The 24,883-nt window shown below is 30.7% G+C and overlaps 5 protein-coding genes across 5 annotated transcripts; 1 reads left to right on the forward strand and 4 right to left on the reverse strand.

The window, feature by feature from the left end:
* The first annotated feature begins 4,983 nt into the window (after positions 1-4,983).
* Positions 4,984-6,444, forward strand: LOC105626739. The gene is made up of 3 exons (XM_012208036.1): positions 4,984-5,080; positions 5,575-5,773; positions 5,955-6,444. The coding sequence occupies exons 1-3, from the start codon at positions 4,984-4,986 to the stop codon at positions 6,412-6,414; spliced, it is 756 nt and encodes a 251-aa protein (XP_012063426.1). The 3' UTR covers positions 6,415-6,444.
* A 1,191-nt stretch (positions 6,445-7,635) lies between these two features.
* LOC105626728 (m7GpppN-mRNA hydrolase) lies at positions 7,636-9,608 on the reverse strand. The gene is made up of 5 exons (XM_012208026.1): positions 9,565-9,608; positions 8,672-9,319; positions 8,416-8,593; positions 8,069-8,339; positions 7,636-7,877 (listed from the first exon to the last, which is right to left on the reverse strand). Exons 1-5 carry the CDS (start codon positions 9,606-9,608, stop codon positions 7,636-7,638), a joined length of 1,383 nt encoding a protein of 460 aa, XP_012063416.1.
* A 781-nt stretch (positions 9,609-10,389) lies between these two features.
* On the reverse strand, positions 10,390-12,201 carry LOC105626749 (phosphomevalonate kinase). The gene is made up of 4 exons (XM_012208047.1): positions 12,065-12,201; positions 11,625-11,830; positions 10,879-11,028; positions 10,390-10,802 (listed from the first exon to the last, which is right to left on the reverse strand). Exons 1-4 carry the CDS (start codon positions 12,199-12,201, stop codon positions 10,678-10,680), a joined length of 618 nt encoding a protein of 205 aa, XP_012063437.1. The 3' UTR covers positions 10,390-10,677.
* A 226-nt stretch (positions 12,202-12,427) lies between these two features.
* On the reverse strand, positions 12,428-13,530 carry LOC105626760 (60S ribosomal protein L29-1). The gene is made up of 4 exons (XM_012208059.1): positions 13,466-13,530; positions 13,178-13,237; positions 12,877-12,941; positions 12,428-12,593 (listed from the first exon to the last, which is right to left on the reverse strand). Exons 2-4 carry the CDS (start codon positions 13,212-13,214, stop codon positions 12,459-12,461), a joined length of 237 nt encoding a protein of 78 aa, XP_012063449.1. The 5' UTR covers positions 13,215-13,237; positions 13,466-13,530; the 3' UTR covers positions 12,428-12,458.
* Positions 13,531-15,569: 2,039 nt separating this feature from the next.
* Positions 15,570-20,910, reverse strand: LOC105626771 (calcium-independent phospholipase A2-gamma-like). Its single transcript, XM_012208070.1, has 9 exons — positions 20,858-20,910; positions 18,706-19,120; positions 18,145-18,508; positions 17,660-17,872; positions 17,504-17,527; positions 17,188-17,396; positions 16,869-17,067; positions 16,597-16,797; positions 15,570-16,480 (listed from the first exon to the last, which is right to left on the reverse strand). Exons 1-9 carry the CDS (start codon positions 20,908-20,910, stop codon positions 16,227-16,229), a joined length of 1,932 nt encoding a protein of 643 aa, XP_012063460.1. The 3' UTR covers positions 15,570-16,226.
* Positions 20,911-24,883: the final 3,973 nt, after the last annotated feature.

Here is a 24,883-nt window from a genome sequence, read left to right on the forward strand (position 1 = left end):
GTTTTTGTAGTTATAAACTAGATTTCTCATTTCTAGTTTGTTACACACACACACACACATAGAGACGTTGCGTACAATATATGTCTACTAAACATATTTATTATAGTAATTTTATAAACAACTAGAATTCTATAATACGATTCGCTGTTTTTTACATTACGTCTGTTTGAACATTTCGTTAAATCTACCAAAATTACAAGCTTTTCCCTGAAAAATTTTATATATCGAAGCAGGAGAACAGAAACTCACTAAAGTCGCGTGACATCGATCCAAATAATTTCGCGGTTGCGACCTCCTGGTTAAAAAAGGAAGAGAATTTCATAATTATAAATAAAATATTGTCCAAATTTATATCCCTTCCGATCATCACAAGTCATCATGACTTAACAAATTAAAAAAAAATAGACAAAGCTATTAGACATACGACTAAAGCGCTAATTTAAATTCATATTTGACTAACATGCTATGTTGAGTTCAATAAATAAATGCTCGCATGCTTAACGTCTCCAACGCAGCACCTGGATCGCGAAAAAACCGATATGTATATATAAATATTATTACAACTAATATTTTTCAGACAAATGATCGCTATTGTGATTTTCATGACGATTTCTTGCGTGTAAAATCCGCGAAGGTGAACGCCGGTCTACGGTAGATCTCACCCCATAGCGCGAATTGACGATTATTTCCTGGACTCAAGTCTAAATCCAAGTCTCTCTCTACGACATACAACGACCATAATAAGAGCAACGCGGTGTTAATAACGGACTCGGTAAAAAGCCGATTGACAATCAAGTGACAATACATTTCGTCGGCGATCAGGCCGGCATGCCGTCGGCGGAGCTCCATCGACTATGCGGCCGTTGAAAGATTTAGCAGTCGGCCCAACTTCAGAGCTACCAGGTAGTAGGATAGCATAAAACACGATGCCTCTTGCCCAGGCCATTGCCGACGAAGCCGATGAGGGACTCCCACCTCCGAGAGAAGGAGTATCTCTCTTTCCCGCTGTGTAATATAATTTATCGCGCGTCATGAACGCAACAAGAACTCGGTAAGACCGGCAAGTCCGACAGGCGCACGAAACGCTTCGCAAGAAAAGTAATTGTGATAATAAATTAGGGGCAAGATAATAATAAAGACTGTTACAGGAAATTTAGCATTAAGATGAGGGAGATGTTAGCAGAATCTTAATTTCGGACTTAATTATTCATAGCTCGTTGAAGACTTTGTGAAAATGACATGATCTCTCTCGACGATCTTACCAAGAAAAGATGATTTCCAACTTCATCAGAACGACATTATATGCACTTCCTATTGATTATAGACCGTAATTTGAATTTCACCGTCTGAATTTTATCAAGGTTAGACTCAAGTTAGTGAATAATGCATCTTAATGCTCGTGGAGCTAGCGATAGTTCGCGATCTCGAAAGGGCGTAACGTAGGAGTGTCCAGAAAGATCGGCGGTACCAAAGAATTGCGGCCGAGCCGCAATGGATTTCGCGCGCACCTCGTTACTTAAGGAGGAAGCGGCCGCCGCGAAACCGCGTACCGGTCTGGGTGGAGTTACCCGCGGCGTTGTACCGCCTTTGACAAATACTTGGAAACAGGATAGCAGGAGCAGAACCGGAGAAAGAGAGAGGGTGAATCGCCGTTAGGAAGCGAAGAATCATGCAGTAATGGATTATGCCAACTCAATGAGAACCTTGATATAATTAATTATATCAATGATCATCTTAATTTTATTTAAAGTTTATTAAAATTTCACTTGGAAATCACGAAACATTTTAAAAAGTTCGCTTTTAAATTTTGATATTAAATTTAATTTACTTAGGGTTTAATTATATTAAAATGAAAAATATTTTAGCTCAAATAGCTCTCATTTTTTATCATCATTATTTACTTGTATATACGTTATATATTTATATATATTAATATATTCATGCGCGTGTCATTTTATTAATATTTATAAAATAGTATTAATAAAGCCTAGCCCGTGTTAATAATTATTATTAATATAAAAAAACAGAGCCAATGAACAAGAAACAAATTTTTACGTATTTATATGAATAATATTTAGATAGGAAAAAAATATTGCTTTATAAATTCTAAAGAAGAGACTAATATACGTATGTTGCGAACCAATGAAGCGGGGAATCTTAATTCTTTCTAAATGTGACTGTATAAAAATAGACAACAGAAAGCGATAATTTTTCGCAAGTAGATTCAGTTCCCATTCAAAATACGAATCTCAAAAATTTAGTGAGATTATCTCTATTATCTGTGTCGAAAATTTGTTAGAATTAATTAATTAATAATTTAACGAAATTAATTTCTAAGATTTATCGAACTTATTTTTAAGTATCTAAACAATAGATGTCATTTATAAGCAAGTTTGGAAATCACAAAATTGGAAATCAGAGAAATCAGGAAAAATAAAGGATTTTGCAAAAATTTTCTAGAAAATAAAAATTCTTGATTTTAAACGTAGTAATTAAATTGTTCTTTCAAAATATTTGACGATTTTCAAATCAGGGTGAAAATATAAAAAAAATTCGAAGTATTATTGAAAGCATGAGAAAAAATCATGAAATTTTATCCAAAAATCAAGGAAAAGTTATGGAATTTTAGAATGAGAAACTGGTGACAGCTCTGATAAGGGATACGAAACATGTCGATCCATCACTGCGGAAGCAGTGAAAAGAGAAGGAGTATGCACGGCCCACTTCCTTTCCACGGAGGAGTGCTCATCGAACGCGGTCGCCACGTGCCCGGTCTGATCCCGCTCGAACATGTTCCCCTGCGAATGCAAGTTTCGAGTGTGACCCGGCCTGGGGACATGGGCACGTTCTCGGCGAAGGTCAACGGACTCTTCCGTTGCTCCACTACGCCGTCCGCGGGATATGCGTGAGTGTGCACACGTGCGTACTTACGTGCGTACGTACGTACGAACATGCGTGTGCCCGACGCCCGACGGCGGGCGGGTGTCCGCCCAGCGTCGCATCGCGTCGCTCCCATGGAGTGCATCCGTTATCGACATGATCCCCCCACCACCACGTCATTGCGGGCGAACGCGCATCGAGGCATCGCCGAGGGGATACCGACCAACGAACGAATCATGCTTCCCTACTACGTTGCGCGGCAGCTCGACATCTTGCGGTCCGCGCGGATTCCTTGCCGCGCGACGACGAGGTGAGTGCGACACCGCGGAATGCACGCGCGCACGCTCGGCGTCCCGAATATGAAACCATATTGAACGCGCCGCTGCGAATACCATGGACGATGTATTTCGGTGGCTGCCTTATTTGCCGCGTTATTGTCCACGATAGAACGATTTGCCGCAACTTGCTTTCAGATCGCAACTTCTGCAGGTAAAATAAAATCGGTCGCAGTCATCCGCAGCGAGGAAGAAGAGAAAGGAGAAAAAAGATTGCAAGGAGATTTAAGCAGAGGAGAGATGAGTCTTATCGCACTCTCGTGCGCGATCAATCAGCATGATTAATCGATGATTGATGATTTTAGGAGTCAGTTCACCGCGAGATAAAATGTATAAAAATTAAGGAAGGAGAATAAAGCGAAAAACAAAATTGATGGCTGATCTAAAGAGTAAAAGAGTAAGAGTTTGAAAGATAGATTGTTCTTCTTTTATATCAGTTATTTAATTTTTATTATGTAATTGGTTTATTAATTCGATATGAATCGATTTTCTAAGATTGTTATTTTCCCACCATTAAATATTTCATGTAATTTAATTGTGTATTTTTTGTGAAGTAAAAAATATAAGTCTTTTTTTTCTTTTTCCCCCAATTTTATTCAAATAATAAAATGCTCGTAAAATATGTCATAATTTAAAAAATTTGCTAATTCGTATCGAGTAAATATTTACAAAATTGCGAAATTGCAAAATTGAAATTTCACGATATTTAATATTAAATACTGATTTTTCGGTTATTTTTATCTCTTTTGACTTTTGAACTTTTCGTTCAAATATTGACGTGTTTTTTATTAAAAAAATAGCGTAATTTTAATAATGTTATAGCTATAAAATAATATAAATGATAAAAATATTTCTATTTTTAAAAAATCTTCACAAGATTCAAAGTTTTAAATGCAAGAATAATTTATCTTGAAAATATTTTGTAAATAACTAATCTTATAAAAAAGATCTTACGAAGATAAAAAAAAGATATATTTGACACTTTTCGCGCCACTACTGCGTCACTTCATATTATAAATGTTATAGATATACTTTGTGAAGAGGAACTTTGATGTTTTTGCAGCTAAATTCGAAAAAACGTATTTTGAAATTTTTTCTTTCAATATTGAACTATCCGATCAATTAGATCCCATTTTCGGCCTACAAGGAAGACTGTCTATTTTCTGTTTTATAATAAATAATAGATATTTTTATTCAAATTTTCTTCAATGCAATTCTTCTTCTTTGATTGGATTATAACTAAATTAACAAATCATTAGAGCTTAATTCGTCCGAACTTAAAAATTTTTACTTAGAACTGTCTGAATAGAACTGTCGCGAATAATTTTTCTCCTGTCTTAAACGAAACGTTTTAAAAACCAAATCAACTTCGTAAAATAAAAAGTATACGAAAATTTAAGGAAATTGAAACCTAACCGTGTTGTCTTAGTACTGAAATTGACGATAATCGATATCGTTAATTGGTTCGGCTTTTGCATGACTCGAATGGGACGACTGTTTCGCGCCATGAACAAAATCGACATCTCGTGGCGACGACTTTGCGATGGAGTGCGGACACGTGACTGCATCAGTGCGCAGGGGCGGCTGGGGATGATCGTCGATGTTGCGGGCGCAGTGTTTTCACGACGTCGATTTTCACGTGACAGCCCGCAGAAGTGCGCGGGAATCCGGTCGTGTAATGGTGTGAAACCTGAGGCGACATTAAGTACGCACATCTTACGACGCTCGATAAACGCATTTCCTGACGTTCCCTTATCACCCCGCCGAAATGCCGGAGGAGGAGAATTTTTGCAAGAAAATGTCAAAAGCCACCAGGGGAATACACGCAATCAGCGATGCCCTGGTGAACGCGAAACTGGCATTCGGTAAGGATCGCGAGATATCATGAGGCTTTCTCGAAATATCGTAAATATCGGCCGTTTTATTTGAATTTCTCAGTACAAACTGCAATTTGGTTATATACTGCAGCAAAGATGTGTCAGCAAGATAACAAAAGCATGATAAACATTGCGTTATTCTTTGTTCTATATATAGCACTCATTGTTTGTGCTTTTAATGGTCACTGTTTGTCAATTTTTTAAGGTCAGTATTAATAGTCCTTATTTTAAGATTGTCATCTTAAATAATATCTTAAGATGCTAATATGGTTTATTATATTTTAAGACAGTCTTAAATGTAAGAATCGACTAATGAATATTGATCTTAAGTCTTCTAGTATTATACTTGACAAGTATATTAATATCTGAAGAATAAATACTCGATGTTGAATGCTTTGTATCTAAATGCTACATACAATTTTATTAACCTATTCCATGTAACAAAAAATCTGGTTCCAATAATTACAATACTCTACAACTAGGGTTCCTCGACGATTCCGTATGGGCTGATGGACTTTTGGTTTTCTACGAGGTCTTTCGCTACCTGGAGGGTGCCATGATTAGATTAAGAAACACCAAAATTGGATTGCTTCCACTCAGTGAACTTCAACGTACAGAGGCTTTCGAGCGCGATCTTGATCATTATTTGGGAAAAGGATGGAGGAAAAACTACAGTCCCAGGTACAAAAACTGCATACAGTAATCATATATGATAATGTTGTGAAAATAAAATCGTTTTATTTTCCTACGCTTACAATGAATAATAAAGATATCAGTCTTTTATAATAGTATAATTAATATAATTGGTAATAGTAATTATTACAGAAATCTTAATCCTACAAGTCTGTTTTACAAATTTTAGGGATAGCGTCACCAAATATCTGATGCGTTTGAGAGAAGTGGAAGACACGGATCCCACTTTATTAATGGCATATATTTATCATCTTTACATGGGTCTCCTCAGCGGCGGTATCATTCTACGTAAAAAAAGGCAAATCGTACAGAAGATTTCGCCTTTCAAAGCGCAACCATCGAACGATGGTAATAACGTCACAGACTTTGGGCAGAACAGTATATTTCAGTTAAAGCGTGAATTACGTGAATCGATGAACAGAATCGCGGAGACATTGGATGAGGACACGAAAAATAAACTTATCGAAGAAAGTAAAATAGTCTTTGAATTGAATAATGAAATTATCAAAAGTGTGCAGACGGGCAGTCATGTTTTTGAAAAAATATTCTATTTTATTGGCCCAGTTTTATTGGTTCTTTTCGTCCTGATAATCGTCCTCAATATCCTTTACAAATACATTATACGTTAATAAAAATATTATACGTTAATTCAATTAACGCTAATTTAACGTCAATTTACTTAAAAAAAAAAAGATAAATTTTTGTTCGGCCGAAAAGTGCTAATATCAAAATCGAAATGTATAATACCACATTACGCGCTGTATCTCTCGCCTTTCTATAGTTATATATAAATGAATTATTACTATTATTTGTACAACATAATTTAAGAATATTCTGTTTCATACAGTTTATAATGTCGAAAATATTGAATTACCAAGATTTGGTAAAATTGACAAATTTTATCTATTATGTTTTAAATCTGCAAAGAATGCTTTTTAAATCTTATTTGCAATTTGCTTATAGCTTTCACGAAAAAGTGACTTAATATTTCTCTTTCTACCAGATCTTTCTCTATAATCAGTTTTCGTAATAAATTCAAAGTATTGAATCTTCTTTGAATTTATCGTTATCATCACGTTAAGAATAGATATGTATATTAGACATATAAACAACACAATAAAGATATAGTACTTCGAGACTATTAAACTAAAACTAATTTAAACTTAAGACTCCTGTTCACTTATCACTACTATTTCAGAATAAAAATCTTGCAAAATATCTGAAAACTTCCCTTTTGTTTCGTTAATTAGTATGCGTTCCATTTAACATTTGCCCTTGCATGCATTATTTCATCCTTGTTTAATAATTGATAACAAGGATAAAACGATGCTCGCGAGAGTGAATGTTAAACGCACTCTTAATAAATAATTTTATATGTAAAAATGAATTATGTAAAAAACGAAATAAATTATGTTTACAATTATGACAAACTATTAAATTAATAAATGATGAAGTATAGAAATAAATGATTTAATTTCTCTTTGAAACAAAAGTTTTTGTATTTTAAGTCTATTTTATCGATTAATGTTTTATTGAAAAATATTTCTATTTAAATAATTTTTTTGCTTTCTGTAAGTCTTGCTTCTGATGTCGTAATCTGAGGTAGTAGTGATGAATGAATTGAAGCTTTAAATTTATTAATATCAATTTTATAAATATTACGTAATATGTACAATAATGCATAAAGATACATTATCGTACATGTAATATAACACACGCATTATTATTGACCAGCAAAGATAAAAGATAGGAAAAGTAATACAGATGAAGTTAATAGCTATCGAATCTAATTCGATATCTGCACTTCTCCTATGTTGGTAATCCATTCTTCCAAATTATTATGTACATGACTACTTTAAAACTTTTAATATCGCCTGGATATCAAAAGAGAAATTATCCCAAGTCTTTACGCGAAAATCAAAGGTAGGATAATTTTGTTTGTAATTCTTCGTTAAAAGCAGCGAACTATCATGTCCCAGACTTACGAAAGGAATCGGTGGAATAGTTTGAAAATCTTTTTGTAATTTACGCACAGCTTCTCCGAATAGCATCGACTTGATATTTCCTTCTGGCAAACTTTTTTTACGAAAATCTAAAAGAGAGAAATCAATTTCGAAATAATATCATAATAATATTGGATTATATTATTAACATTTATATTAAAAGATATAACACCCTTTACATAATTTAGATATCTCGTTAAATATATTATTGTGATATGTTTTAAGCGAAATCTCATATTAAGTAGAAGTAAGATTTAGATTATAAACAAACGTAGTATACCTTTTACTTCTTTTTCCAATGATTGCGCTTTGTAACTAAAATCATTATATTTGATCGACTGAATCGCAGGATCAATTAGAAATGAGCACGATTGAGCAGGGCTGTTTATTAGTTGCTTAACAAGAGGTGATTGAGCCTCCTCTTGATCTCCAAATAGATTTCGTTTAAATGCTGTCTTCGACGCGTCTTTCTTATTGTCATTTACACCACGGCGATTGCGAGCCGGAGAAGTGTTTGATTGACGGCCAACTTTAAAATCAGGAACTACGCTCTATAAATAGAGCACATGACAATGTGTATGAAAGTTTAGATTATAACATAAAAAGAATTACACATAAGATATTTACTTGTGGTGGACAAGTAGAAAAGTGATGGAAAAGCGACGCTGTGGTAGAAAAGTGCTGTTGTCGTTTGCTCTTTGAAACTGTTTCAACATCTCCCAACGATTTATGCCTTTGTCTTCGTACAGTTGCAATGGCGGTTCTCTCACGTTGCTGTTTCTCTTGAATCCACCGTTTTATCCGCCTGGACAAAAGAGTGACACACATGTAACACAATTTTTCATTAAATATATGGATTTTATAGAAAATAGTAAATAATTACTTGACAAATGGTACCACCATAAAAAATGCTTTTGGACTAACACCCATTTTCATTTTAGGGGTCATATCTTTTTTCGTGTTGGGCAAATCCGCTACGGCGAACCATTCAACATTCTTTATTTCTTTCCGCGTTTTTGGTTGAAACTTTGTATCCTTTTGCACACCCGAAATAATGTACAATCTCACAGTTTGATCATTTATTGTAGATTCAATGTACTCGTTTTTATCTATCAAATTAGATATATCAAAACCAGTTTCTTCCAACACTTCTCGAATAGCACAATGAAACGGCTCCTCATCTTCATTTACTTTTCCTTTAGGAAAGCCCCAACTATTCTTTGCCCAGTAGCTCTGCACCAGAAGCACCTTAGTCATATCTTCATTTAACACAATCGCCCCAAACGTCGGCACATTCTGTTTGTACTCTCTCCATTGCTCGAGCACAGCATCAATGTGCTGCACGTGTGGTTTCAAAAATGGTATGTGTTGAAATATATGAGTGGCAAATTCTTTCATGCCACATGATCTTAATTTAGGATATTCCTCTGTGCAGTAGAAGTCAAGGTAAAACCAATGTGCCAATTCGACTTGAAAGCAAATTCGTACCAAATCTTTCCTCTCCTCCTCGGGTACATTGATGATGAATCGACTGCAGAATAATATAAAGTACAAAATATTGTATAAAAATAACAAAAATGATTATGCTAAAATGATGCAAATGCATGAGATTTAACTATGTTATTGTTTTTTGTTAAATGTATTATTATTCCCATTATATTAGGTATGGGAAAAAATTCGTGGCGTTTTTCCCATTAGATGGCATTAAAAAAAACGCCATGAATTTTTTCCCACACCTAATATTTAGTATAATTAGATAGATAGATAGAAACCGACCTACTGAGATCATCGAGGATACCAGATGGAATTTTATGTTCCATTATTCTATTCGATGGTTCGATGATTCTTTAGAATGGCAACCGATTTCCATCGAGATCTTCGAGGCTCTTGTTATTACTGACAATCGTGTGGATGGCAGCAAAAAGTACACTATATAAAAATTGATCCCAAAAATTTAGCGTGAAAAATTAATAAAGTTAATAATTAATAAAATTAATAAAATTAATAAAAAAATTAGTAAAGTTGTAAATTTGTACAAATGTGATCGTGACAAATAATAATACATAAAACAAATAGTAATTGCTTACATTGACTTAACCTCAAAAGTTATGATGTGTTCGTGGATGTATTCCGTCTTGATTAACACAATGTACGCGCTTTATTCAAAATTATCCTGCAAAATCGATAAATATCGTTTACATAATATTTATAACTTACATAACTTCAAAAATTACATTCTAGGAGGTTAACCTTACTTATCGTACATATCAGCTGATTTTTATGTCGCAAATCGATCACATAAAGTGCGCATGCGTGATTGTAAGAATTGACCAATCACTATTGAATATTCTCCTCATATTAAACTGTGACTGGTCAATTCTTATAACTACATCATACAATGACGTCCACGCATTGTAGAATAGACACAAAAAAGGATTCATCTTCTAAAAACAATACTCCTATCGATTTGTTTTTATCTATTTTTAGTATACATTTTTTGTGAGATGATGATTTCTGCTACATACACACACAATACAGATTAAACAAAAATAAAGATACCACTGTGCCCTTTCTCGAATTACTTTTTTATAAGACAGCGCACATTTTTGTATATTTTATTGAATTAGATCTTCATTTCTTTTTTATAATTTTTATTTTTATAATTCCACAATTTTTATAATTGTCTTAATTTTTATAATTTTAAAATATCTCTAACTTCTAAAAAAACGTGTACGTGAATAGAACGAACCGTGCAAATAAGAAATAATTAAAACATAAAATTTGCTATCAAGTGAAACTTTCCATATACATATTATTAGAATATTCTTGCTTAAAAATTGCGAAACGTTGTTTATCGCACATTTGACAGGATAGAAAAAAAATTTTTTGCTAACTAATGAGACCTAACAACTGCTGCAGTATAACTTCTATATCGTTACCATCGTTATTCTCTAGCACAATGTCCCAATTACTTATGTTATCCAAGTCGCACTCTGTCTCTGAATCGTCTATGCCTACAATGATTAAATTACTCTGAAGATCGAGTTTTTACAATTCCTTAAAATTATAATTACGTTATAATATTATTACCTGGTGTATAAACCCAGCCACGTTTCTGCCTAATTTCTTGGGAACAAACTATACGTACAGTCTTACATGCATCCTCGAAGTTTTCTGTAAACCATTTAATGTCAGTTTTTCTTCTGATGTCGCTTATTATCCACACTGGCTTGTCCCATGCTGAAAAATATATATGTATATTTATATATACTATAGAAATTAATATCTCTAGAAATTAACACACTTTTATGGCTTAGTCACAATGAAAGAAATAAGAAACAAGAGGAATATATATATATTTTTTTTTCTTTATCTTATATATGTATACATATATTTTATATATATATATATACATACAGATTTCAACCTATCAGAATTCCAGTGTACCCGATTTCTAATAAGTTGAAATCTGTTAATTCCTTTCATTACAATTGAGTCTATACAGGCATAGACCAGTATTCATAGGCTGCGTTCAGTTTGGACGCTTTCAACATTTCTATTTTATATCTAATGAACTATAAAGACAGAATGATAATTATAAGTGCTTAAAGAACAAATCAAATGCAGTCATAATCGGTTCTTATTTCAAGACTTCTTAAGTAATGTCTTAAGATACTAATACAATTCTGTGATTGACTTATGTCTTAAAACTGTACTTAAGATCATAAAAAGATGTTAAATATATTTAATATCACTTAAAACGATATTAAATATAAAAAACCAAATATGAACATCAATTGTAATCTTTAATAAAAGATTCTTCAGTTTTGTTGTACCATTATACATGTCAATAGCAGCGCGACAGAAGTATCCATAGTCCTTCCTTCTTATATCCTCACTCCATTTGGCCATTTCCAATCGATACTTCTCCTTGTATTCTCCACTTCCCAGCAATTGATTGACGTCGAGATCCAAAGATTTTGACCAGTGTGTTTTTATAGGTCCTGATAAGCGTATAATTGTACTCCTTTGAGCACCTATTCTAAAAATCATGTAAACAAATATTATGTCAAGAAAAAATTATATTAATAAATTATATTATTATTTAAGAAAAATATTAATCAGATTAATAATAATTAATTCTTCAATTATTAAGTAGAAATGTCTCTATACAGCTTCATTTTATTTGACATTTTCATATGTTAATGTTCAGTTTTCTGCTGAGTAATGCCATTCTGTATTATCGACAAATAATTTTAAAATATCGATGTAGTACCTGTTGTACAAGATATCAGTAATGTAATCCTTTCCAGATTTCCTTTTGCCGCTAAACAATAAAATTCTCTCTGGTTTCGTCGAATTATTCATGATTTTCATGACGGCGCGCACTTCCAGCGCCTGCTCTATGGCCATATTGACATATAACGGTATAATCACGATACACTATAGGTACAAGCAGATATAAGTTGTGCAAGCGCCATAATTCATAAAAAAGAAACACTGAATATACGATAACAAGTTTTGGAGTTTTTATTCCTATCACGCTTATCCACTTGTTCCTTTACAAAAAATTCACATTTTATTTATTGAGGTACACCAATATTGTAAAACTAGAGATGGGTGAAAAACTAATCTCAAATGTGTTTTTTTTATTTATTTTAATAGAGTCATTAGTTTACACTGAATTTATTTTTATTTTTAGCTTCACGAAGAGCTTTTCGTTGTTCTGCCTTCTTTAACTGAGCTTTCGGTTTCAGGTTATGTTTCTTTGCAAAGCGTTGATTTCTCAAGAATTTCAGGTCCATCTATAAAGCATATAAAGCATATAAAGCATATAAAAATACATACATATAAAAGGTACTTGTAGAATCAATAAAGTATGAATGGACGTCATAAAAATCTTTAAATATTTTAAATATCTTAAATATCGAAGATACATGTTGAGTGTATTGTCTACTGAATATTTCGTCGCATACAATATTTTACATATTTTTTCTTTTACTTCTTAAAGATTTCTTCTTCTTAAAGACAGAAAATAAAATACTGAAATGAATATAATGTACAATAGATTATATTGATAAAACTTACGCCAAGTGTGCTTTCATGCCTATATCTCTTAGGCTTTTTAATACCATTTCGATGCGCCTTTCTGTCTGAAAAAAATACAAAAATTAATAGTTCAGCAACAATAATTTATATATTTGATTTATAAGAGATTTTAGATTAAATATATTTACTACATATATATAATATATTATATATTTATACATGTAATACCATCTAAAAAATATTAAAATTACATAAATTTTAAAATAAATATAAAAATCCAATTTATTAGATTTTCTGACATATTATAAATTTTTATAAATTATTTATAAAATATACTTACTCTGATTATGATTTGTGTGATTCTTGGACTTGGCCATCTTTTGGATTTATTTATTTCTACCTGTAACAATATTTAATTATTTCAAGCATGCATACTATTTATTGAGGTTAAGTGACTCGTGAAGAAAACTATTATCTCTCAAGACTTTTGTGCATAATATCCATAAGAAAGTGTAATTTTATATAATAATAGGTTAAAAAAAGTGCAATTCTTTAAATGTATTTCTCGACTTTAGTAAATTAAACGGATTTATAGAGTGAAAATTACAAATTCTACAAAAAACCATACACAGCTTTCGGAAACGGAAGCGGGAAGAAACGTGTTCAATATCGAATTGAAATAGTCGCGTAATGAAAATGAACCATATAACGATGCCAGCGCCAAATGCTTTTTGCAATGTTTTGTAGTTTGTACAAGACTGTATATACACTTAAAGTTTTTAAAATAATACCATTTGGAATAATATAGAATATAAAAGATAAAATACAAAATAATTGTAAAACATAATGGTGTGGTAACAACAGGAATATCGATTCCAACCTATCAGAAACCGTGTATTCTGGTGTATTCAAAATTTGATAGGTTGAAATATAATCTTTATTCCTAATTCCTTATTTCTTCTATTTTTGTGGCTGCACTATTATTTTTTATAATTATTTTGTATTTTATTTTTTATTATTTCATCATCATCATCTCAGTCCTATTTTGTTCGTTTGCCACAACAATCCTATTTTATTCTCCAAGGCGTGCACTGTTAGAAATGTTCTTAAATTTCATTAAATTTTAAGTTACACAATTTGAACTTATAATTTCATGACATTACATTATAAATTTAATGTATTTATAACTAAAAAGTATATTTGTGTACATATACATAAAATTTAATGTATTTTTCATGAAAATTTATGAAATTTAATATACTTTTCATAAAATTTTATTAAAAGTACATTAAATTTCATAAATTTAATATATGCACGTTCGTTACATTTAAGTAATACTGTAATTTATTACTGTAACTGAATTAATTTTCAGTTATCCAATCAGAAATAGTTTCTCGAAAAGACGTTTCGATGTTGTTACGATGAAAAAGTTGTCGATTCGAAATTTCAACATTTGCGAGTAACAAAAAAAATTACGTAGAGAGTACAATGAGAGTTTGATACATTTTTAATATTTTTGGTATAAATTTGTGATACATCATCTTATATTTTGAATATTTTCGTTCAAAGATCGAATCGACATTTTTTTCGATTTCATTTCGACAATTACAGTATCGCTCTAATCATAAAAGTTTTCTCAAACTTTTTCAGAATTTATAAATAATTTTATAACTTTTTGAAAATTGTAGAATTTTTTTTTATGAATCGGAACATTTTTTACAACTATCGATAAAGTCTGCATCTTTTCTTCTAATAATTCTTTGTGTCTTATTTTATTGTTTTATTCCTGTTGAATAAATTACTTTTGTACTTTGTAGTTTATTTAATATAATCTTATTACGTCACTTTTGTATTGAAGAATTTCAGGGAATAAATGAGCACGAAATCAAGGAAAAATACCATCCGAAGTCTACCGAAGTCTAGCTAACTTAATTCTAACTCGAATCGATATCGAAACAATCTTGATTTTTAAATTAATGAAATTTAAATGTTGGTCTATCATACAAGTTTCCAATATCATTTAGAAGTATAAAAATACTACTAGTGTCATTGCTATTGCACTAGTACTGACACACAATAGTGTCAATGCTGAGTATTACAGTAGTGTTACTACTGTAATAAATCATTCATTACTTTTAATTTCGTTCATAACCACGAGCTATATTTACATGTAAAAACTCGTTACATTTCTAATAGTGTACACGCTGATCGTATAGTCAGTCCAATGGATCCACCTGATGTTTAAAATGTCGATTCCGAACGATGATTTTTTGTTAGAGAAGTTCTCTTGGCAAAGATACTCTTCTCGGTGATTTGCCATATTACCTGCCGAGAGGAGCTACGAAAGCGTTCGAAAAATTTTTCGGTTCTGTCTGGAATTTCTGGTATAACAATCTTGTGCGCTGCCGCTACGCTACGCTTGTCTTTATATTCTACATTATTTTAAATGGTATTATTTTAAAAACTTGTGATTGTATAGACAGTCTTGTTCAAACTACAAAACATTGCAAAGGACATTTGATGTTGGCATCGTGCCGCTATGGTTAATTTTCATTACTCGATCATTTCTATTCAATTTCAAGGGATAAAAAGAATAAAGATATTTTAGAAAAAATATTACTACACATTTTCTATATTTAAAAGAATGTATTCATAAAATAATATGTATATTAGAACTTATCTTAAAATTTCTGAAATAAGATTAAATTTAAAATAATACAATCGAATTCTTATTCAAATAAATTTTTATTTTTATTTAATTTTTCACATATTTAATATGTTTTTATTTTAAATTTTGCATGCAAGCACACGTTACAGTAAAGAAAAATATATATGAAATATTTAATACTTAGCACATTTATAAATTAATGATATTTTGATATGAAGATATGAAAATTACTGTTATAATGTACAATCTTACACTTTTATCTCAGGTTAATATATATAAACATATGGCAAACAAAGTATAGAATTATACTAATCCTAAATTTTTGCACTACAAAGTATATCACAGTCAAACTCTCTACTAGTAATGATGTACCCATATTAATCTAAAATAAATTTCTCATTTATAGATGTCATTATTAGAATAGACATTTTATTTTACAATAGCTAATTATTTTAAACAAAAAGTTAAAAAATATGCTAATATATAAAGTAATATTATATAAACAAAGAAGTATAAGGAGACATTTAAAAATATATATCTGTTGCATTATTTCCTATTGTATCATCCAAAAAACATTATTAAGAAAGTATTATTTGAAAAATTTTAGAGTGATAGCCACTGCATGTGAAATGTAAAAAAGTTATACTATAGTAGATGTCTATGTGATTTGCGAACACAGATCGCACTATGGAATGTACATCGATATTTGAAGAGTCGCTCTTTATAAACCGGATAATTGTCTTTGTAATATGATCCAATCTATAACTTTTTGCTGGATCTGTCGTTTCTCCAGTAAAGCCGTAGCAGCCTTTTGAAATTTCTCCTCATTTCGACGTATATACATTCTTGCGTCTTGTTCCATTTGGCTGATCTTGTCGGGTCGGATTTCAACCATCGATAACATTTCCGTTAAATAAGGATTAAATCTGAAGTAAATATGATCAGGTAACAGGTCATTGAGCATCGTATGCACAGCTGAAAAAATTGAGATCAATTTAATTATTGTTAATTATAATCTTTCTTTAATTTATTTCTAAATTTTTGTAGTAAAATTAGTTATACTGCCTTTATTATGCCTGTATTAGTATTACCTTCTGTATCGGTGGCGCTATCCAAAATTTTATAAAACTTCTCTCTCCAGCTCGAAATAGCTACCTCCAAAGATTCATTTCCACTGATGTGATGTGGAATTCGACCTGTTCCGAATGATACGACACACTGGATTGGATTATTCGGCCACAACTGTTTGGCTTCGTGTATCGCCACGGCGCACGGGTTATTTACCAAAATACCTAAAGCATTGTTACAATCATTCTCGATAATGTTACGAAAATGATTCACGCCATAATGTCGCGTAGCTTACCGCCATCCTGATGAAGGCAGTCGCCGTATTTAAATTCCTCAAAGTAACTCGGTGCAGCAGCTGACGCTCTTACGGCTTCCCACAATTTATATTTGTGGGACCCCATATACTGGCTTTCCACTCTGTGCGGTAATGTGTAATTTCTAAACACGTAAGCCATGACGCGCTCGTGATTTACTACGGCGGATATTGCTGCAAACTAAAAATGCAAATGCCGTTAAAGGTCTTTCTACATTTAAATCACTTGCCTATGAGACATGCATTATACATTTTATATTCCGAGTTTCGTTCTCGACGATGTATATTAAAATCTACACACCTTCGGTGCATTTGGATCGCGCGTGGTTTTGATAAGAATTTTGTCGCCTAAATGCTCCGTTAATAATTTTTCCCACAGCGCGGTATCGTAATATGCATGACTCCATACTAGACTGCTCGTGCCTTTTATAGCACTCTGTGTAAAGACCTTGGTACTTAAATCCTTATATAATGCTGAAACTTCATCCAATGACTTTCTCTTATGTCCTCCTACAATAATGAATGAAGTAACGATAAGTTCGCGTAAACAGAAACTTTATTCCTTTTATTGATGGAATAAAGTGCAGAACATGCTGTAAATCCACTTAAAAGTTTACCTTCCAAAATATCCTTTGGCAATACTGCAGATGATATAAATTAATTTAGAGACGCACACATGTTACAAACAAAAAATTATAATCCTTTCTAATATTATCTTATAATAATTATTAATAATCAATGAATATTTTTAGACTCATATATTGAGCAATTACCTAATACGGCAGCAAGAATAGCTCCTGTGCTCACGCCGCATATGTAATCGAACATTTCATACGTCTTCTTTCCGGTGAGTTCTTCCAATTTCTTCAACATCTCTATAACCAATACTCCACGAATACCGCCGCCATCAATCGATAGGATTCTAATACCCCGACCGGGCAGAGGATCGATGTAACCCATTACAGCGAGTGCTTCTCTAATAGATGCTGCAAGAAATACATTGTTTACGTTCAGTAGAATGTTTATTTTGCATAATTTTGAAAATTTTCTCCGCTATTCCTCTAAAAGTATAATCCAATCAGTATAAGAAAAGGAAAATGTAAATTTTGAATAATGATATAATTGATACGTCATCTTCTGTTACCATTGATAGTTTTAGACAAATTTGTTGTTCTGTTAAACGCAGTCATTGAAACTATACTAGAAAATAGAAGGTGACATATATATAATCATTTAAAATTTACGTTTTTTTCTATACCTTTAATCTGTTCATCTTTCGCCTTCTGACGAGTCTGTAATAAAATTCTAATCGCTCCCTCTTTAATCGCATAATGTCTCGCCTCTGGATACTGCTCGACATGCAACAATAACTCTTCTAGTCTGCGCAATTTCGAAGCATTTGACTCGGCCGATATGATGCTGTTCAATACATGACGTGTGCGAGAGACGATGCTATGCTTTGGAATATTACTGTGGATGTTCACTTTCCACTTTGGTATGACGACAGCACTTTGCGTAACTTTAGGAGATAATTTGAAGAGCAATGTAGAAAGAATTTGTGGCACAGTCATGCCATCTTTCGATTCTACTTTATTATCCAGTGTGCCTTGCTCACGAATTTGCTGCAAAGAAATTACTTTTGTACTAAAAGCACATAAATACTGCTATTGCCTCATTTAGACTATGTTCCATTGCACGCATAGTACACATGAGATATTATTTTAGCCTTGTTATTCGCAAAGTGCGTTAAACAAGGATAAAATGATATCATGTACATTATATGTGCAATGGGACACAGCCTTAGTTTATGAATAATTACCTGTTCTATTTTTCGTTGCACAGTTGTTGAATCAAGATCGGCGAGCGATTCTATTTGTTCAGGCATTAGCTTTACGTTATCTAAATCATTGCTGTCTTTATGTTTTATATTTAAGGTCTTGCTTGTAGTACTGCTTGTAGTACTGTTAGATCCTGATGACAATTTTCGTATCGTTTCAAGCTGTGAATAAGTTAATTTCTGCAGGCTATCTAACCAATCTTTGGAGACAATAATTTGTTGATTCTTGTCATAGTTGGCTTTGTTCAGATAATCTTTCAATTGCGATAGAAGCTTCCACTGATTCTGCATGGACATTTTTGCTTTCTTTAGATCGTTCACAGAACGCAGAAATCTATCAGCAATGCTTGTTACATTTCCACTAGCATCCTTGCCAGTTGCACTATCCGTAAATTGTCTACAATTAAAACATTTCTTTTTCTTTATTTCTGACAAGTATAATTCCTAAGAATGACTTAAATTGCATTTATACTGATTTTAGCTATTTTCTAGCAAGAGACACATGGGGTTTGTTTTTTATTCTTATATATCAGATTGCCCTAAAACTTTTTTAACCAAATATTAAACATATATCTCCAAAAGTATACATTAGTTGTAGAAAACAGATCTGTAATTGCCAATACTAAACAAAAAATGATTGATTGTATTATACTGTGTGTCTCTTACTGGAAAACATCCTTTGTCTTTCTGTAGCTACAAAACATAGACATACAAACTGTTGCAAATTAAAATTAATTTTAGAATTTTAGAATAGACTTTGGCTTAAACTGGTCTTAAAATAAAAACAAAACTGAATATGATGAATATTGGCCTAAAGAGCACTAAAATCGAAAATAACCTCCTTATTATTTGAGAACGTTTAGATAACACACACGTTTGTCGTCGTTCTTCATTTTGCGACCGCAATTATTATGTATGTTTAGTTTTTTTATAAGATTCTGTATTAATTGATTCGGATTTTAAATACCATGTGAAAATAATAATAAATAAATGAAAACAGAATTCAGTTGCTGATTACGTTAACACGTTTACATCATCTGTCAAAATCAGCTGGTCATACGAGATATCGAACGTCTGTTCTGCTTTCGATTCTAATCTGACCCGTGACTCACTTCGCTTAATTTATACGGATTTCTTTAGTCTGGAAATTATTTACTATAATTCAATTATCATGTCGCTTTTGATAACGTCAAGGATAATTATATTGCACAGCACACGTATAAATGATTTGTAACGACAGTAGATCTGTTCTTTTTAGCTGAATTTCTCTTGTATGATTCATCTTTCTATTTTTTTCCATATTAGAAAGAAAAAGAGAAATTGTTGCAAGAAGTTCAACTAAAAAAATTACTATGCAAGAAGTTTAACTAAAAAAACAAAAATCGGTCAGTATAATTTAAGGTTATAACGCAATACGCATTTCTATATAATTTTGCTAGGCAAAATGATGCAATTACAACGGTGACGCATGCAACTTAAATTAATAATTTAAGTTAACTTCGATCAAATTTTGATATAACGTATACTCAGTTCCATCAGATTAACTTATTTAATCTCAGTTTCTCTTCAATTTATCTTTTTATCATTTAAAAAATAAACAATAAGTTAAACCAAGATTAAAATTAATCGACATTAATTATTAGAAATGGGCAAACATTATTAATTGATAAATGCCCATTATTTCTACAAAAGTAGATTAATTTTCATCTCGATTAAGTTTAATTTTAATTTATTTTTTTAATTCTAAAAATTAGAAAAAAAATAAAGAGTAATTAAACCAAAATTAAAATTAATAGACGTAATTGTTATAAATGGTTATAAATCAACCAGCAAAATTTACAACAAAATTTCGAGTTATATATAATTTGTTGTTCCTATCTGAATTTTTTCCATGCTACCAAACAAATATTTTAATATTATTTTTATTATTTCTATCCATGTTTATTCAATAAATCACAGGACTTGAAATCGTTCCAGAATCATTTCAATAGAATTAAATTTTCAATAATAAGGGATTAAAATAAATTTCTAACAAATCTATTATTGTAATCAATCAAAGCATGTATATATACACACACACACACACACACACCTAGTTAATTCTAATAATTGACACTAAATATAATTATCTCACCTAGTTAACAAAACACATTTTTGGCAGTGCTTTGCATGTCTATTAAAAGCCATTGAAGACCGCAAATTATGCGATATTTTTATATCGATCCACACCACACACACTCTCTCTATATCTCCTCTTCCTCAGAGATATTTAAATCAAATGTCACGAGGCAATTAAATCACATAATTCATTTAACGTTGTTTTTCCACATTCCTCTCCGTAAATATTTCAGTAGAGGCTCCAGTAGAAGCTCAAAATAATCGAAATTACAGTTCGATTACAGAATTGAATCGTTTGATTGTCGACGATCAAGAAAACTAACAGATTCAATCAAATCAAATTTTACAATGACAGAAGAAGAAAGAAATATATGTATACTGATATAATATATATCAGCAATATAATTGTATTGACTGTATCGTCTCCACCTTCATTTGATATTGTACTAAACGCGGCCTGCACTGTCTCGATTCTTATATTACACGTGAAAGCAACACGTGATGTCTCGGTGAGTTGGCTTGAGTTGGCTAGCTCGCTTCGTAAAATCGTAAATAAGATCGTACGACACTGGCGGGCCAACCAGAGGTAGTCGCGCGACGCATTCAATACCCCCCAAGTATCCCGCGGTGCAACGACACCGAGCAAAAAGGATGGCAAAAAGGAGGGCAAAGAGTCAACAGGTTCTCGGTACCTGGTTGAGAGACGATCTCGTTACGATACGACCACGTTTGTTTACATCCGGCCTTCTGTTTGTATCCGATAGCCACTTCATAATCTCGTGACACGCGCTTCTCTCACGCAAGAAGACTAATCGCGTAAACATTGACACGTGCATCCGCTATTACGTGCGTCTCAATTATTTCGACAGCTCGGAAATGCTCTTTGTTAATTTATTTAGTCTGACTCTTCGATTTGCTTTTTTTTAAAAAAGCTTAATTTGGACTGAAATGATTAACGCGATTAAATTGATTATTATTTGTTATCGCAATTATTATTTTGCTATTATTATTTGTGTTTTGACATTTATGTGTTGATTTTCTTTCTTGTTTTTTTGTCTAATGATTCATTTCCATTAATAGTCTCCATCAATAGATACTCTAATGTCCAACATGTAAGCATTGAATTTTTTTCGTTCTGTTAAACGTCACAGAAAACATTATTGTATTTATTAGCAAAATATCAAGAAATAAAATTTTACTTTAAAGTAACACAAACTAAATGCATATTCATACTTTTATTTATTAATAAAAAAATAATTGGCATGAATGAAAAATTGTTTCAGTTTGCTAAATTTACTTTATATTTTTATTATAAATATTTAATATCGATATAATATCACAATAATGTCGTTGCATGATATCGTATTGCGTAATGATTTTTCGAAAATATTACGATTTTGGCTACGATTCACTGGATGCTATAAATGCTTTGAAGCATTCTCTTTGATTAGTCAATTAGTAACATTTTTTCTTCTGATTGGTTAATCAAATGCTTCAAAGTATTTATAGTGCTAAGTAGACTGCATCCATCAGGCTATAGACATTGAAATAATTACAAGATATTCAACTTTTTTATTTGATGAAAAATGTTTACATATTGATAATAAATAAATATTGAAATTCCTGTAATCGTTAAGACATTTAATGACAATCATTAATAAAGTCATGTAAAAAAAGAACAAATATTATTAAATAAGCTGCCAAAATTCTTGATAAAAAGAGTTACTAAAATAATTGCGTGATTGTTATATTTTATAAATATTGTGTACTGTCTAGGATTTTTTATTTTATGTCCTACATATATTTACTTGTTTTTTAAAAACGTCAATAACAATCACGCAATCATTATTTCAATAACTATTTTATCAAGAATTTTAAATTTATAAGATTTACTTTAAAATATTTTGAAAATATTTTGACGGTTTTAGATTGCACACAGATCATAAACATTTATTATAGATATTATAAAATATTCATTGAAATATGTAGTAAAAATACTATGAAAAGTATAAAATATTTATATAAAAAAATATTTCAAAAAATGAATAGTAATAATGTTTATGATAAATATTTATCATAAATATTTTGTCCTGTCTGGAGCAATTGTATTGTATATCACGAAATTTATCTTGCCTAATATAAATTGCTCGACAAATACTTATACTTATATCATTTTTCAAATGAACAAACATGTCTCGGAAAATCATGATTTGGCTCGCGCGTGTATCGGATGATGTACAACGTCATATCGTAAATCGAGAAGATTCGTTACGAAAAAGCTTGTTCGATTGGCTCATGTTCAGATGACCTTGCTGGTCGATTGGCTGAGTTGTGAAGGCTCGTCGTATCGCACTGTTTTTCTTTAACAGAAATTGGCTCACTATCTGCGACACCGTTATTTGTAAAGCCGCATCATTCACGGATTAAGCATCCGTCTTTTAATGAAAATTGAATTGGATTTCCTAGTACACAATTACGTGATGTATCTTTCGAATTGTCGATATTGATGTATATAATTCGATATTATGACAGAAATTTCAATATTTATTTGTAAATATTTTTCATCAAATAAAAAAGTTGAAGATCTTGTAATTATTCTACGATATTTTATTTTGAGAATAATACGATTAAAATTAAATAATTGCAAAATAATATAATAATATTAATAATAATGATATAATAATAAAAATGTTAAAACATGTATTAATACACTGAGAAAAAATATAGTTAATTTTAATAAATATTTAGTTCATACTGCCAATTAAACAGTTTACTTACAGTAAGTAAATATTTGTTCAATAAAAAAAATGATTGTTAAATCAAATTAACATTTCTTGTATCAAATAAATATATCTTTATATTTAATAAATATTTAGTTAGCAATATTCAACTAAATATTTATTAAAATTGACTATATTTTTTTTCAGTGTAACAATGATATAATAATAAGAAATTTATTGTGTATTTATAACATTGAAATTGATAAATCGGATAATTACAAACAGTATGAAAGGAAAAGCAAAAAATAAGGCGCTAATAAAAGGTGCTGACTATCTGTAGAAATAGATAGAAAATGTTATCAAATTAAAAATTATGAAAATAGATATATACAATAGATATAAATAGATATATGAAAAATATATAATAATAGATATATAATAAATATATATACATATAACGAGTGAAAATCGAATCTCAAAAAGAGATAATTCACTCTAAAAGTTTTAAAGAGTAATATGATTTTATATTAAATATATATATATTTTTTACATTTAATTTTATTTTAATACATATATAATTTAATATAAAATATTATATTAAAATTAAATATATTAATATATATAATTCTCTCTATACAATATAATAAATCTAATTTTTAATTATTTAACAAATTATACAAAAGTATATGATTAATGTTATAAGATTATAATTTCTGGAATATTCTCTAATATCATTCAATACTTTGCAATTAACCTTTCATATTACTCGTTTGAGGTAAGCTTTATTTAAAATTTGTTAAATGTATGCATGCTATTTATATACATTATTTTATTTAGCGCAAATTGTTTCACAATTAAACAAACCTTTTTTACATTTATTTTTATTTTTATTTTTATTTAAAGAATATGATCAATCATTATTTAATTATAAATCATCAAAAAAAATAATATAAAGATATAATGTAAAATTCCAGAAACACAAATTATTTATTATTATTATAGAAACATAAATTATTACATTAAAAAATCAGGTGAATAATGTAATGTGCCTAATAGGTCTATTATATATATGTTATGTATCATATATTAAGTTTCTTAAATATATTGTGTATTTTATGTATATCAATTTTTTTCCGATATTTGCAAAAGAATCATAAACATTCTTGATTCAATCCGACCATAACTTTACATTACCTTCGTACAGTACCTATCAGACACGCTGTAGAACTTCGCGTGCTATATATACAATACCTATATGTGTGTGTGTATATATATATATATATATATATATATATATATATATATATATATATACTAGTCTA

The sequence above is a fragment of the Atta cephalotes genome (assembly GCF_000143395.1).
Source record: "Atta cephalotes unplaced genomic scaffold scaffold00001, whole genome shotgun sequence".
Classification (NCBI taxonomy): Eukaryota; Metazoa; Arthropoda; class Insecta; order Hymenoptera; family Formicidae; genus Atta; species Atta cephalotes.

What these genes read in the sequence shown, in the direction of transcription:
- LOC105626739 (XM_012208036.1), top strand. Translation starts at nt 4,984, where the DNA reads ATGCCGGAGGAGGAGAATTTTTGCAAGAAAATGTCAAAAGCCACCAGG. An exon ending in GAACGCGAAACTGGCATTCG is followed by an intron (nt 5,081 to 5,574) that starts GTAAGGATCGCG and finishes CTCTACAACTAG; the next exon opens with GGTTCCTCGACGATTCCGTA. An exon ending in AGGAAAAACTACAGTCCCAG is followed by an intron (nt 5,774 to 5,954) that starts GTACAAAAACTG and finishes TACAAATTTTAG; the next exon opens with GGATAGCGTCACCAAATATC.
- LOC105626728 (XM_012208026.1), bottom strand. Translation starts at nt 9,608, where the DNA reads ATGGAACATAAAATTCCATCTGGTATCCTCGATGATCTCAGTAG. An exon ending in ATCCTCGATGATCTCAGTAG is followed by an intron (nt 9,320 to 9,564) that starts GTCGGTTTCTAT and finishes ATTATTCTGCAG; the next exon opens with TCGATTCATCATCAATGTAC. An exon ending in ATTGGAAAAAGAAGTAAAAG is followed by an intron (nt 7,878 to 8,068) that starts GTATACTACGTT and finishes TCTCTCTTTTAG; the next exon opens with ATTTTCGTAAAAAAAGTTTG.
- LOC105626749 (XM_012208047.1), bottom strand. Translation starts at nt 12,201, where the DNA reads ATGGCCATAGAGCAGGCGCTGGAAGTGCGCGCCGTCATGAAAATCATG. An exon ending in TGCTATTGACATGTATAATG is followed by an intron (nt 11,029 to 11,624) that starts GTACAACAAAAC and finishes TATATTTTTCAG; the next exon opens with CATGGGACAAGCCAGTGTGG. An exon ending in TGGCTGGGTTTATACACCAG is followed by an intron (nt 10,803 to 10,878) that starts GTAATAATATTA and finishes TAATCATTGTAG; the next exon opens with GCATAGACGATTCAGAGACA.
- LOC105626760 (XM_012208059.1), bottom strand. Translation starts at nt 13,214, where the DNA reads ATGGCCAAGTCCAAGAATCACACAAATCATAATCAGA. An exon ending in TCACACAAATCATAATCAGA is followed by an intron (nt 12,942 to 13,177) that starts GTAAGTATATTT and finishes TATTTTTTTCAG; the next exon opens with ACAGAAAGGCGCATCGAAAT. An exon ending in GGCATGAAAGCACACTTGGC is followed by an intron (nt 12,594 to 12,876) that starts GTAAGTTTTATC and finishes TATGCTTTATAG; the next exon opens with ATGGACCTGAAATTCTTGAG.
- LOC105626771 (XM_012208070.1), bottom strand. Translation starts at nt 20,910, where the DNA reads ATGGCTTTTAATAGACATGCAAAGCACTGCCAAAAATGTGTTTTGTTA. An exon ending in GAAAGATGAACAGATTAAAG is followed by an intron (nt 17,873 to 18,144) that starts GTATAGAAAAAA and finishes TATTTCTTGCAG; the next exon opens with CATCTATTAGAGAAGCACTC. An exon ending in TAGCGCCACCGATACAGAAG is followed by an intron (nt 16,481 to 16,596) that starts GTAATACTAATA and finishes CAATTTTTTCAG; the next exon opens with CTGTGCATACGATGCTCAAT.